Consider the following 14,843-nt stretch of genomic DNA (forward strand, 5'->3'; position numbering starts at 1 on the left):
TGTGTATATTCGCGTATTTCGACCTGTATAAAGCTTTCACATATTTTCGAAATTTTAGACCCACGGAAATATGTTCTTGCTTCATAGGTGGATTGCCTTCATGGGTAGTTGGCACTTTGCCTTTGCATGAATGTGGAAGAATAATTTGTAAGAATGCGTAACATTCTTATGACGTGTGGTGTGCATGTGGAAATCTTCTTGCATGCTGCATGCTGGTGATTGATCACCCACTGCCAAACTCCCCAGAGGTGGCTCGCACGGTATTATGTATAGATGAAATAATGTAAGTTTATAATTAATATTAGGTCGATCAAAAGGCATAAGCTATGAACGAGAGAGGAGAGAAAAACGTTCTTGATCGTAATTTTTTTCACTCCCACTCACCGAAACTCGACGTCTATGCGATACAAGTTGGTACCACAAAAATGAAAAATAAAATTACAGGTGCAAACGCAGTTTCTTATTGTTTCGCGATCCGTTTCACGTCAGAACTCTACGGTGCGTCGGAGATGCAAAAGATAAAAAAAAAATGCATACACGTTTTCCCTCCGCCCACTTTGTCGTTCCTTCAGTTCGCCACCCTCCCTATACTTCGTCGTAGACGCACACGATTTCTTTCCTCTGTTCCTTCCCCGCCAAGCGACAGCGTCTTCCTCCATTCCCTTCTACCTTCACAAGGGAGACCTGGCTGCTCTTTTGGCCGCCTTCGCGCAAATCGAAGCCTGGTGACGAAGAAGAGGCGAGGGGGAGGAGGCGGAGGGAGGGGGGTTTGGGGGGGGGGGACGAGGCGGTTCGTTGCGTAGGAGGAATTTTGCACACACAATCCGCAACGCGAAAAAGTAAAATCCTCCTTCACGAAAATTTTAAATTGGCGTAAAATTATAATTATTGTCGGCCTCGGTGGCAGCGGGGTAGAGCCCTTGACTGCCAGACCTAAGGTCTCGGGTTCCAGTCCCGCCTTGTTAGGCAGTCCGCATCCAGGACTTGGGCGTTTTAGATCGTTTATTGTTAATTGTTGAATATTACCCGTAGTAAAAGGCCAATCTTATGCAATTTTCGCGGCAACTGGGTAATAAATAAAAAAAATGCTGGCCTCGGTTGCGGCGGGGTCAAAGAGGTCGCGGGTTCGAGTCCCGCCTTTGCTTTAGGTTTAACCTATCCAGGGTATGGTTGTTCTTGTAGGTTTAACTATTAAATTTGTTGAATACTCCGATGTAAAATGGCCAATATGAGCTGTATTTGGTGGTTTGGTAATTTAAAAAAATAATAAATTATTTCAGAAACGAAAATTTGATACGAGCGTAAATTGATTCATAACAGCTCGAAGTTTTCTAACTCGGAGTAGCCTTGAAAGCTTGAATTTATCTTCAGAACGGATAATGATGTGGTAAAGAAAGCATGAAAGAGAAATAAAAAGAAAATACACGGAGAATGATAGGACGGTGAAAAGAAACAAATTAGGCTGAAGTTAACAGAATAGCGATTGTCTAGCCAAAAGGCAAGAAAAGCAGCAATGTCTATTGAATATATTGAAAAAACAATAAGCCCTCTTCATAAAAATGATTTTTGATAAAATGAGGTCTAGGTGAGGGATTAATAGAATACTTTGATCATTATTAGTTTTGGCCATGATTGGCGAGGTGGAGAATTCGGGAGTGAACATAATGGACGTTCTCAAAAAGGGCAAGAGGAATTATTCTTGTACGTGGAAGAAAAGCAGGGACGTGAAACGATATAAACGTTCTAGAATTTAAGATAAATTTTTCATGTTGCTTTGTGGCTTACTAGCTTCTGTCTTCATGACGATACGATAGCGACATCTCGCACACTTTGTTTGGATCGTTGTCAGGTCTGAGGATGAATTATGGCCGCTGTAAGGCGCCCAAAACGTCAATTGGCGGACATGATCAGCATTAACACATTGCGATGGAATAGCCACCAAATGAGAGCTTCACTCCAATCAGCGAATACCTCCAGGAGAGGACACCAAAAGCTGTAAAGCGGACTATGAAACTAGGCGTCCGAACATGAACGAATTGCTGGGATATCGCTAAGACAAGAAAAAAACTAGGATATATGAAACAATACCTATTCAAGTTATTATCTGGAGATGGCGCAATCGAAAACACACGGCAGCGACGACGACATAAATGCCGAGAGAAGGTAAGGATGAAAGGGAGAGACAAATAGAATTCAAATGGCACCAGACGAATGACTGGAAACAGGAGAACAAAGAACTGCGCATGCACAAATTCAGAAAAAAATACACTTATTCCTAGCTATTCAAACCTAATTCACCATTTCAACGCTGTATAATTATGTATGTCTGTTCCTCTACTTCTAAATAATACCCCGCAAGCCGCCCAAAAGGCGTGTGGCAGGGGGTGTTAGGACACCAGCTGTTTACACATAAAAATGAAAATGTCTAATGAAGTTAGGACTACCATTTATTAAAGTTCTTTATGGTTCGGAGGAAAAACGAATTCCCATATTTATGCGTTCAGCAAAAAATCTCTTAATTTATCGATTCTATTGGAAATATAGTGGGGCATTAATATTATCTTCACCATGTCGCTCTTAAAGATATCCATTCTCAATTGTTCAAGAAATTTAAGCCTAGCGCGCAGCCTCCGTGTCTCCAGCGGTTCCCAGCCTAATTCGTTTAACGTCAGGGTAACGCTGTCTGTACGCCCGTAGCAGTTTTTCTGTACTGCATTTTTGTTGTATATTTTCATTCGTAAATGATTTCAAATTATTATTATTATACTAAGAGTGGTGATTTTGGTCAAGGGCGTAGTGATAATCAATTTTTTGGTACGCAGAAAAACAAGCTTCATGCGGTAGAACTCATTTCACTTGTAGTGATGAACCCGAGGGGAAAAGTATCTTCATCTGCCAAGAGAATGGAAATGACCCAGCAAAACGCGATACCAAGTGATGGCAATATTGTGTACGGCAACAGTAATTAAAAATTTAGTCTGAATTCTCACTAAAAATAATGTCATACCGCATGGAAGCATGGTATGTATTCAAGATAAGTTAAAAGAGAGTCGATTTTTTCAAACTGCGTCCATTTATTAGAAAATACCATACACTACAAACATTCTAGGTAAAAAGGAAATCACCCAAGTGCGGCGGAAATCATAAAATAATTGCATAGTAACATATATTCTTGGAACCTTAAACTCGGACAAATATCTTGGCGTTGACGATAAAACTGCTGAACTGAATATTCATCAGTAATTCGCTCAGCAGTCGTTCTTAAGAAGTACTGATAGCACCTCAAACTCCACTGTAACAAAATTTATTCCATACGTCCTAAGATTGCGTGTTAAAAATGAAATGAATTCCTAAAAACCGATGGAAATTTTTTTTACACTTTCTCAAGAATTTCCATTAAGATAGCACGCATGATAAACCGCGAAGTTTCATGCAAATGAAGGCTCAATAAAGTAACCGCAACATTCGCTTTTAAACTAATAGAACTGCCCAACTGAACAAGCCAACGGAGTAAGTCGGATGGGAAAAAGTTTATGCATGTTAGTTGTCTTATTCTCATAAATCTTGCTTATTTTGGAATTAATAAAATATGAAATTACTCTATTGTTAATATTTCTTTCCGTCTCTGCAAATTGGCATGTATGCTGTATGTAGATGTCTTTCTAAATAAATTAATAACTTTCAGCTGTTTCGCAAAATTACGGAGAGTTTAAGTGAAAATTAATAGAGAAATGAGGATGAAACCATTGTAAGAGAGGAAAAATCGTATGCGAAGGCATAGAATCGGAAGAGTGAGAAAGGCTGACGAACACGAAGAGAGAGAGAAGACTGGCACGAGCGCCTACAAGCGGAGAGGAGGGAAAGCTCTCTCATGGTGGGAGTGGGTATGATGTGGAGGGAAGCGAACGAGGGAGGGATTGTGTGCGAGTGTGAAGGAGAATGAGAAAAAACTTAGGAAAAAAAGCAAGCAGAGGAAGAAGAAACGATGGAGGGAAGGAAGAAAGGAGATGGAGAGAGAGAGAGGAAAGGATAGGAGGGGGAAGAAGAGGGTTAAAGGAAAACTGGAGAGTGGGACGAAGTCAAAAGAAGAGTGGGGGGCGAAGGAGAAGGGACGGGTCTTGTGTGAGCCTTTGGTATACTGACGGAGGGGTTTGAGGGGAAGGGAAATAAGGGGAGAGACCATGACGAAGGGAGGAGGGGAAGGAAGGTTGTGTACTGGGAAAGGAGAGAGGGGCTAGTTCGATGCGGGAGTGTGAGGGACTGGAAGGAGAAGAAGGAGGGGTTTGCGGCGCTGGCTCGACACGAAAAGGGGGGAGGCAGGCAAGGTAGTGTGGAAGGAGAAATACAGAAACCGAGGGAGGGGAGAAGTTGGAATGGGAAGGTAGGGAGGGCGGGAAGTGAGGGGAAGAGAGAGGGGGAAAGAGACCGATAGCAAAGCAGCCAGTGTGAGTCCGTGTACCAAACCAAGCGGAGGTACGCCGAATACTCTTTCAAACAGTTAACTGGCGAGAGATCGCCTCCTTGCCTTCATCAACCGTTTTCACTGGAGGCGGCTGCAGTTGTCACTTTACCGCAAGTTGCTTCAGCAAGGGCCCCGAACATACAACGAAATTCATCTCGGGTCCACTGAGGAGAGGTTCGAAAGCCTCGTAAAGTTTTTTCGAAGAAAGTTAACCGATACGGAGTCTACGTGTGACTCACGTTCGCTTCGAGTTTCCGTGTGTGCATTGAGAACGAAGCACGGGATTGTTTCGACCAAACTGTGACCAAACGCAACGGAATAGTGCGAATACCGAAGGACTCTTCTTGTTTCTGTTTCGCGCGGTGAAAGGATATATACGGCGCCGAGGGAGAAAGTCACGTGCGCACAGTTTCCTACTGCATTGTCAAATTTTTTCGAAGCGGCGGCGAGTCCTTGAAAAAATTACATGTGCCCAGGGGGTGACAGTGTCTTGTTGGGGTACGGGCACAGTGCGACAAAGTTATACAGTGGCTGGAGTGCAACCTCTTCTCTACGTCGAACGGTAACGTGTGTTAACATGCGTTGTAGTCTCACAAATATCCCTAACATTGCTCCTTAGTAATTTTTCCAATTGTTTGAAAGGGATATAAATGGAAGTTGACAGTTTCGTGTGCGAACATAAGTTTTATCGTCCTTGAACGAAAAAAGGTGTTTACCTAGTGAAAAGTTAGGAATTTGGAATATTCAGTTAAAACCCTGTCTGGGAAGCTGTTCTTCTCCCCCCTTTTCTTCGACAGTATATTTTGTGGTTGTGTATGTGTCAGTTCAGCCTTGTTTGTGTGTGTGTGGCGAGCTGAGAATAATACCGGTGTGTCTTCTTGTACACAACCCCCTGCCGCAGATCAAATCCTCCTCCTCTCTCCTCCTCAAGTTGGCTGATGCCGAGGACGAAGTGGAAGAAGGCGGAGAAAAAAGGAGTGTAAGAAAGACGTGATTCCATCGTGACAACCCTCTTCTCTTATCTCCCACCCCACACCACCCTCCCGTCCCGTCTCAGCGCTTCCCCCGCCCCCTCTCGGCCTACCGCAGAACTCTCGCGAGTTGCTCTGCCCTCAGGAAAGAGAGACAACCCCTCCACACACTCCCCGCTCCACCCCTTCATCGCTATTTCTTGTTGCCATACGAAACACTCTTGCATACTACATGCACGCCGAGTTCTTTTACGCTTACTTCAACTGAGTGATAGAATATTTTTCTCTTCCTCCCCCACACCACGCACCCTACAAATCGAAGACCACCACCGTGGGCGGCGTGAAGTAAGGAGGGAAAAGATATAGGCAGGCAAGCAAACCTTTTTATCGTTCCTCTCCCATCCTTGCTTAACCCTTTCCCCTTGCCCTCGAGTCAAAGAGGCAAAACAAGTATAGTATCTTCTCTGTTTAATCGACGGAGGGAAAAATAATTGTAAAAACACTCCGCTATCCCATGCGGAGTCTCAGACGGGCAACTGGCGGACTGAATCCTTGAAGCAAGAGCGCCGCAAGGCGGGGAGTGAGAAGCGAGAGAAAGGGAGATAGCAGCCTGAACAAAAAAATAGTGTTGCGCAAGTGCTCTTCCTTCCTTCCCACACACACATACACCAGCAAGCCTGCCATTGGAGATATTACATGAACGACCTTAGTACAGAGCTAGCTAGACGATCTCTCTCTCCCCCTAAGTTTGCTCAAGTGAAAACGCACTCCGATAGTTCTCTACGTTGAAACAATAACACGCATACGCCTAATAAAGGGTGATATCTGTGTGGTAACCTACGTGCTGCAGTGAAAACCCCGAGGGCAGTTTTTCCAACGGCAGAGGAAGCGATCGTGGATATATAAAAGAAAGAGAAAAACTCCCCCTTCCCCGCCCACCCAGTGGATAACCTAGGAAAAAGAAGAAAAAAGGAACTTGTCCATTGTTTTTTTGCTCTTCCATCCCCCCAGCCCGTTGCGTTATCTCCTCCAGAGAACCCCATCTCGTCCCACAAGGTATACGTTTTTCGATACCGTCCAACGTTGCCAAGATTCAACCGGCTCCCCCTCCCCTGACACAAGTTCCCCTTCCCCCACACTCTCCTTCCCCATCCCCCCAGCACGTCGTCGTCGCTGGCGGCCGTCTGCTCGGCCTGTTCCCTCCCGGAGAGCCTTCCGTCGCTCTCAGCCTGTTGTCAGACGGGGCGGGATGACGTCTTCGTCCTGCAAGGGGTCTTGAGTACCCCCGTGGAGGAGGAGTGGCTGGTGCCCGGAGTCAGGGGGGGTCGTGAGATGGAGGAGGGGCAAGTGCTCTTCACCGTTTTGCCCGTGGCCAGCAGCAGACACTCGGCCCACGTGCACCACAGTGCCGGAAGTGGCGGCGGCCGTCACCAGCACCACTACTATGGCTTCCCACACCACCCGCACCACCATCCGCACCTCCACCACCACGGTCACCACCACCACCCGCACCACACGCACCACCACCTACACCAGCTCCACCACCTGTCGACGACCGCCGGCGGAGGAGGAACCATGCCCGTCTCGCCGGCACCCCCTGCCCTGCTCCACCAGCACTCGGGCCAGCACCCCGGGATGCCGAGACAAACCACTTCCACGCCCCCGGACACGTCGCTGCTGGAGCAGAACCAGAATGATCCGAGGGGCACCCACATCTCCAGCCTTTACCCGGAGATCCTCGCCCTCATCTTCTCCTACCTGGACGTGAGGGGCAAGGGACGCGCGGCACAGGTCTGCACAGCCTGGAGGGACGCCGCCTACCATCGCAGCGTATGGAGGGGCGTGGAGGCCCGCCTACACCTGAGAAGGCCCAACGGCGGGGCCGGTGCTTCTGGTCCCTCAAACGTCCACCTCTTCTCCAGCCTCGCGAGGCGGGGCATCCGGAAGGTCCAGGTGCTGAGCCTCCGGAGGGGTCTTCGAGATGTCGTCACGGGACTTCCGGGTCTGACTTCCCTCTCCCTCTCTGGTTGTTATAACCTCACCGACTTGGGGTTGGCCCACGCACTCTGCGCCGCTCCCTTACCATCATTGACCTCACTAGACCTCTCGCTATGCAAGCAGGTCACCGACGAGTCCTTAGCGCGGATAGCATCTCACCTTCCGCGCCTCGAGGAACTGCGGCTGGGCGGGTGCGGGCACGTGACCAGCGCGGGACTTCTCCTCTTAGCCCTCGGTCTTAGGAAACTTCGACGGCTGGACCTACGTTCCTGTTGGCACGTCTCCGACCAAGGGATCGCTTACCTCGCGGGGGTGGCAGACGAGCAGCGAGGATCTCCTCCGCCGCCCGCGGTGGAAGAGGCGGCTGCACGGGCCGCGGCGGGAGCGGAAGGCGCGGCAGGGGCGCAGGCCATGGCGTTATCTGGCCCCTTCGGTCTCTCCCTCGAACATTTGGGCCTCCAAGACTGTCAGCGGCTCACGGACGAGGCACTGAGGCACCTCTCTGCCGGCCTGGGACATTCCCTTCGCTCCCTAAACCTGTCCTTCTGTGTCAGCGTGACGGATGCGGGCCTGCGGCACCTCGCGCGGATGCCCGCGCTCAGGGAACTAAACCTCCGGGCCTGCGACAACGTGACGGACGCGGGAATGGCTTTTCTCGCGGAAGGCTGCGGGGGTCTTCCCGCCATTCCCAACCCCGGTCTCCCCGCTTTGCCTTCCGCGTCCGCTCCCGTCTCTAGCAGCGGATCCTGCTCTCCCCTCACCCACTTGGACGTTTCGTTTTGCGAAAAGATTGGTGACGCCGGGTTGGGTCATGTGTCGAGGGGCCTCTTCGCCCTGAGGTCCCTCTCCCTCGGGGCCTGCGGAAGGGTCACGGACGAGGGCCTCGCGAGGGTCGCAGAAACTCTTACTGAACTTGAGACCCTGAACGTAGGCCAGTGTTCGCGCATTACGGATAGGGGTTTGGCCGCTGTCGCCACGAGGCTGACGAGACTTAAGTGCATCGATCTATATGGGTGCACCAGGATCACTCCGGCGGGCCTGCAGAGGGTTATGACCCTCCCGAAATTAAAGGTGCTCAATCTCGGCCTCTGGCACATCAGGTGAAGACTGGAGGAATGCGGTCGGCATGGTCCGTCCGCGGAGGAATCCGGAAAGGTATGCCAGCGGCCGCGGCCGACGTCTACGGCGGAGACCAAGGAGCCGACGTCGGAGGATGGCGCGGAGGTTGGTGGGTGAGAGAGGCTGTGTCTGGGAGTTGCCAAAAAGAGAGTTAAAGGGAAGGTTTAGGAGAGAAAAGAGGCAAGCTTCTTTTTCCTCGCTCTGCCGTGTCTCTCTTGAGCGTTTACCTGTGCTCGAGGCTGCGTCTTTCAGGACGAAGAGGAGGTGACACCGAGAATTTAGGTTTGAATGAAATGGGAGGGGGCTTGATGTGATGTTATTTTGAAATCGCCTAATAGGTAAAGGAGATTATTCAAGTTCCATATAAATATATAAACTTTATTTTTTATTAATTCGAAATGGATTGTGCCGAAAAAATCGCTGTGCTAACTGCAAAGATTCTGTTGTTATTCCTTTCCTCGGAAAAGTTGCAATGCAGACGTTTCACTAACACTTAAAAATGCAGAATTTGAATCTTTCTGTGCTCCACGGGAACGTCTTTTGAACTGTAATTATGTTATATTTTCTGATGGAAAAGTTTTTGGCTCCATGAGCAGAGATGTGTTCTAAATTCGTATAGTTTATATTAAACGTTTATGTTATTATTTTTTCTATGATTTGAGGGCATGGGTCAATCATTCCACGCATATTGAAGACAATACGGCAGAAAATATAATATTTTTCTCGTTAATAACTCCGTTCCGTTATTGTTGGGTAACTTAAACATCTGTTATCCTACATTCATTACTTACGTAAGCTCCGCGTCACGCCATAATCTAACTTAATTCACCAGCCTTAACATGGCGATAGTGGCGATATGAATTTAATTTTTTTCTCAAAAATAACGATTATGATGAACACCTATTGCATACTATTGTCATTGGACATATATTAATTTTGTCTTCATGGGCACCGGTTGTCAAAATTTAGCCGGTATTATCTTGACTTTATGTGGAAGAATGGTTGTACTTACAAATGAATCCCGGTCCTCATAGCCTGTAATGTATTGATATGGTAATTGATTCGCTGTCTCTAAAGAGTAAGAACGCCATTTTCTCTTTGGAATTGTTTGTAGGAAGATGAATTCCCTATTTCAATGGAAAAGATTCCATCCACAAACATTACACTATTCAAAAGTCAATATTTAGCATGTATATAACTTCACTACAAGACAATTTTCACTCCAGTTAAAAGAAATATTGTTGTTTAAGTTTTCATCTCTAAGTTGGTTATTATCTGTTCTTCCAACTTTCGTTTCATTTTTTCGATTATTGCCTCATACATGCCATATTAGCCTGGAAATTTGTTGCTCACTGCAGGTGCAAAGGTGAATGCCTACATCTATTTTAAACCTACCATGATAGTGGTCCTTGAATAATTCATATATGCCTATTTCCCTTCGGTATAATATTTAGTTTTATTCGGGTCATTTTTGGTCAGTGGATTGCAGTTTTACCTGATAACCCTGCTGAAGATGACTTTTTCAATAGTCTAATCATATATGAGGATCAGTAACACCTTTTCTGGCAATTGCTACAGCCTACTCGGAAAAATTACTACATTTAGGCCCCAAATGCTTCTTCTGCTAAATTTTTAGATGAAAGGTGTGACGTTTACATTAAAATATGCGTTCCGTTAAACAGCCATTAGATTTCTATGGCAGATCTAAGCGTACATTACATAGAAAAATGTATTCGTAATGCTAGTTTTGATTGCTCTCATGAAGTCAAAGCGTTCCTTGGATTATTGTTACTTCCCTAGAACGGCGTACCACAGTTTTTTAATTAGATAAATGGGCTTAAAATCAAAATGATAACTTTCCCAAGGTTTTAGGGCGTGACCACTATTGAAGTACCGATTTGCTCTTTTATAATCCTATTAACCGAGTAAAATGCTGATATATAGCTTAAAGATTAGTCTGCGAATTTTAATCGAAGATTAGTTTTAATGACTATTTCACTAAATAGTTGGTGCTGTTATAAAAATTTCATTTTTTTAATTGGAAAAATTCTGATTCCCTTTATTTTTATTCGCTCCTTGCACAATGTATGCACGAATAGTTTCATTCTGCATTTGTTTACAAAAAGGAAAATAATGACGCAAGAGAATTTATAGGCCTTGAAAATTTTATTAGAATTACGTCCCGTAGCTCTGTAGCCTTCTACCACCCAGATACTCCGTGGGCAAGTTTCCCCCTGTGAACATGGCCTTCTAACTTTTGAGATTTAGCAATGTTTCCCTTGCCCTCAGTGAGCAAACAATAAAAAACAGTGTCTCAGACCTATGCATGTTACGCAGGCGAACCCGCTTATGAATAATTTTTTCACACAAGTTAAACTTATTTGAGACCCGTGAATAATGGAGAGTAGAGATACTGTTGACCTGGTGAATCAGAATGTTATTAGTTTATCTCTCAGCTTGGAGTGAGAATGTTGTGGTTTTCCTTGTTTTGATGAGCAGTCACATCTCCTAATCAAGGGGCTGATTTTCCATTCTGGTACATTCCCTTCGTAAAGTGTAAAACGGCTCAAAAATAGATTTTTATATGACATTTTGAGGGAGCTCTTGTCCTGTTTCCATCAGGCTAAATAGTAAGAATGTGGGGATCTCTGCTCCATGGAATTCGTGTCATTAATAACTGCATGAGGTTTACTTGTTTCCTCTTTTCCTCTTCGATTTTTCAATTTGGTATTCAGTCTGTTGGAGGTTCGATTGGAAATTTTCAGGGAGAGATTTTCTCCTGGAAATTGTGATCTTAAAAAGGGGACATAAATTCTTAACTTAAATCTGAATCAATTAACATTTGAATGCGGTGCAATGTCGCTCAAATTATATATGTTTTGCTCTTCGTGATGTGTAAACAAGTTTATAAGTGGGTGAATTTTATTGATACTTTTTAATTTTTTGTAGGGGAAAACAAGTATAACTTCCGAGCAGTTTGTGCGATATCGGTCCCGTTATAGATTTTTATTGAAAATATGCTCTGAAATCTTTGTTTTTGTTTTTCAACACGCCGAAAAGTTCTAATCTTAATATTTACCAACTTATTAGAAATGTTGTTCAAAGCTATTTTGACTAGGAGTAAACGTTGTTCAGACCTTGTTTCATGGGTTATGTTGTTTCTATGTTGGAGCCTAGCCTGCTTCTATGTTATGTGGGCAAATTTTCTATTAGTTTTGTGAGCGTACTTCTCTGTCTTTGCTTGCTTATTATGCCCAATACGAGTTCATTATCCCAAGTTCTTTTTTATTAGGGCTTTTTCCATGAAACTTTTTGTTGCATTCAACCCAGAATGCAGTTTTTGGAGTATTCCTAAACAGTGATTACATTGAGCCAAAGGAGTTAATAAGGCCTCCGCATGATGGCATGCGTTGGATGCATATGTTGAGCGATGTGAAAACGGAAGGGAAAAATGATGATGAGCCTACGAAGAATATTGTGATCATAATTATAATTATTATAATTTAGCCTTGTGGGTTTGAATGAAAATTTTTATGCGTGTGGAAAGTGTGAACAATTGGTGTGTTTGTGAGTGTTGCGATTATGTGTGCCATGTGGCAAATAGCATCAAAGACAGCCAGAGACGAACATTAATAAATTCCAGTTATCTAGTGTCAACTGTCAAATTATATGTACAATGCTCTTATGAGAAAAATCTAAAATTTTCTCGGACGCATGTGCGTTCAAAATAAGAAAATATATAGTACATGAAGTTGTACATATTAAAGGAAGGTGCTTTATACATATAAAATCGACATCATTGCGAAATGAAATTGTCTTTTCATTCATTCAATCCTTTTAAAATTAAACCCCTCCTTCGGTTAATCCTTAAGGAAATGAGTAATTTTTATTCACCGAGGAGAAATACAGGCATATTTCAGCTTTCAAAATCCAGGAGAAAATTCACATGCCTACTTTTCCTTGACTGCAGAGGCTATGATAGTTTTTCAACTTTCATATCATTTAAGGTAAAGCTATAGATTTACTAATGTGCATGAAATATCCTGTTAACCAATACCTAGCATAGTTTTAATTACTAACCATTATTGAACCCGTATGGATAGTACTATTCCATTCGGTAAGGAACCGAAGAGTTTACATTTCATTACAATTGTGTTCTAGAGCGAACGTTTCTGAGGGCACCTTTAATCTGAAAATAGTCAGCGTGCGATTCAGAAAACGCTTATGAAATAATATTCAGTATAATTTTACATTTACTTTTTTACCACCACTACTTTCTAATCGAGTCACTTTTGATGTCATCTAGAAATGCAGTGAAACTCCATTGGCCTACCAATCTTAGCTTTACCTCAGTATGAAAAGTCTCGGTAGACCGAGGTGGAAATGAAAAACATCAGCATTAATGGAAAATCAGGAGTATTACTAATTGTAAGATACTTTTGATATCCGTTTTCTAGGCTTCAATTCGATAAAAACAGGTCAATCATGCGCACTATCCTGAACTTATCAGTACTGTGGTTAAGGATCAATGTGAGAGGCATTATTCAGGTAGGAAATGGACAAGTTTTCATAGGACGAATAAGAATGGACTTGTGTACCGTGAACGTGCCACTATCCACAGCAGCTGTGACATGTAGAAATTTGTAATCTTAATATTTAAATTGCATAAAAAAGGACAAATATATAGTCCAACGTTTCTAGGAACATGTGACACAAGTTTTTCGAACTTGAGAAATTTTATCTTTCTGAAGGATTAATAGCTCAGTTTTCTAATTGCAGGCATAAAAAGTTCAATTTTTCGACGAATTTGTATGTAAGTTTTATAACATCTTGAATTGATCACTATTCACTTTGACAGTTTTCCAATGAAGATGTGAGTATAAAAATTCAGAATATTCACGGGTGGCTTAGGTAACGCTTACGATCCTCAAAAAGTAATTTCGGGCTGAAAGTAATTCTCAGGCCAAATTCATTCCATCTCCTAGAAATATATATGTATATTTTTCTTAGAGTCAGCATGGATAGTTAGTTACACATCGTGTATTAGAGGCAGTCTCCAAGTTGCACGCCATTGGAGTGAAAATGTGCCTTCTTCAAAGACAGTAATTGTGGGTCCAACTCATGTCAGCAAAAAATTTAACATGAACCGTATGTACATCTGGACTTATGGATTAAAATACCGAGGTGTACTCTCATGTTATGACCCTATCTATATGCATTAATTTTACATAATTTAAGACGAAGCTAAAATTTCAGTGATTCACAGAATGATTTTTCATGTTCCCAAGAACACTCGATAAAGTTTTAACTTTCTTCCGGCTGGAATCATTAGAAACTCGATTTTTTTTAAATAATTCGAGAAGCTTGTAATGCAATGCATCTATGGCCATTGACATCATCAACAAGATTCTTATTTGGGTAACGGAGCAATATATATGTCAGTAAAATTGCTTGCTTTATTGTTGTAATTTTACTGACAATAGGTATTCAGATGGGCTTAAAATTGCCCGTGGTGGAGTATAAGTAGTCGAGCAATAAAAGTTGTTCAAGTATTTGGCGACTCATTGTTAACCCCATCCCACAACCAAGAGCCTAAGTGGGTTGCAGTCACTGAGTAACAATAAATATTAGAAGTAGAATAATATTTCTTATTTCGACATACCCCGATTTCACGTCAGGTACGTTTACGCATTTTAGATATTTCGTGTGAGTCAGAAATTTGTACGTTATATAAGCACCAGTATTTTAGCATTATTAGGCTAAGTGCAATGGGAAAAAGTATGAATAGTTTCATTGGTCTTTCTTCGCCCCTGTTGCCACTGGGACGGCAAATCTGCACCCGCTCAAGAGGCCGAAGGTTTTCGGCCGAATGCTGTGTGCGGCGTTCGGCGTTGATGACCACTAATGTGGGTCATAAACTCACGTGCAGGAGTATTTTAAACAATATCAGGGTAAAGTCTTGAATACAGTTAGAGCTAAGAGCATGGCAACTGGTGAAGTTCGTCTTCCAGCCTTAAAATGGCTAGTAATTATTGTCAATAACAATCGATTTATAACATTAGAAAGACGAACTACCCTTGGTGTACTTTACACGAGGTAAAGCTGGGAATGGCATCATATAAAACATTTTAGACAAAATTTAGTCAATCGGTGCTATGGGGAGTGAAAATTATATGCAAGGAAGAATGCACGTCCTAAACGAAGTTAAATCGAGAATACCTTGAAAAGTTACGCGTGAAACTAGAAATATGTATTACCAGCATTCAGCTACTCCCTTAATGCATTGGACTGAT

At 43.6% G+C, this 14,843-nt stretch overlaps 1 protein-coding gene across 1 annotated transcript; it reads left to right on the top strand.

The window, feature by feature from the left end:
* Positions 1-4,443: 4,443 nt before the first annotated feature.
* On the top strand, positions 4,444-12,362 carry LOC124157883 (F-box/LRR-repeat protein 14-like). Its single transcript, XM_046532950.1, has one exon. The coding sequence runs from the start codon at positions 6,766-6,768 to the stop codon at positions 8,533-8,535; it is 1,770 nt and encodes a 589-aa protein (XP_046388906.1). The 5' UTR covers positions 4,444-6,765; the 3' UTR covers positions 8,536-12,362.
* Positions 12,363-14,843: the final 2,481 nt, after the last annotated feature.

This window comes from Ischnura elegans, chromosome 4, assembly GCF_921293095.1.
Source record: "Ischnura elegans chromosome 4, ioIscEleg1.1, whole genome shotgun sequence".
NCBI classification, from domain to species: Eukaryota; Metazoa; Arthropoda; class Insecta; order Odonata; family Coenagrionidae; genus Ischnura; species Ischnura elegans.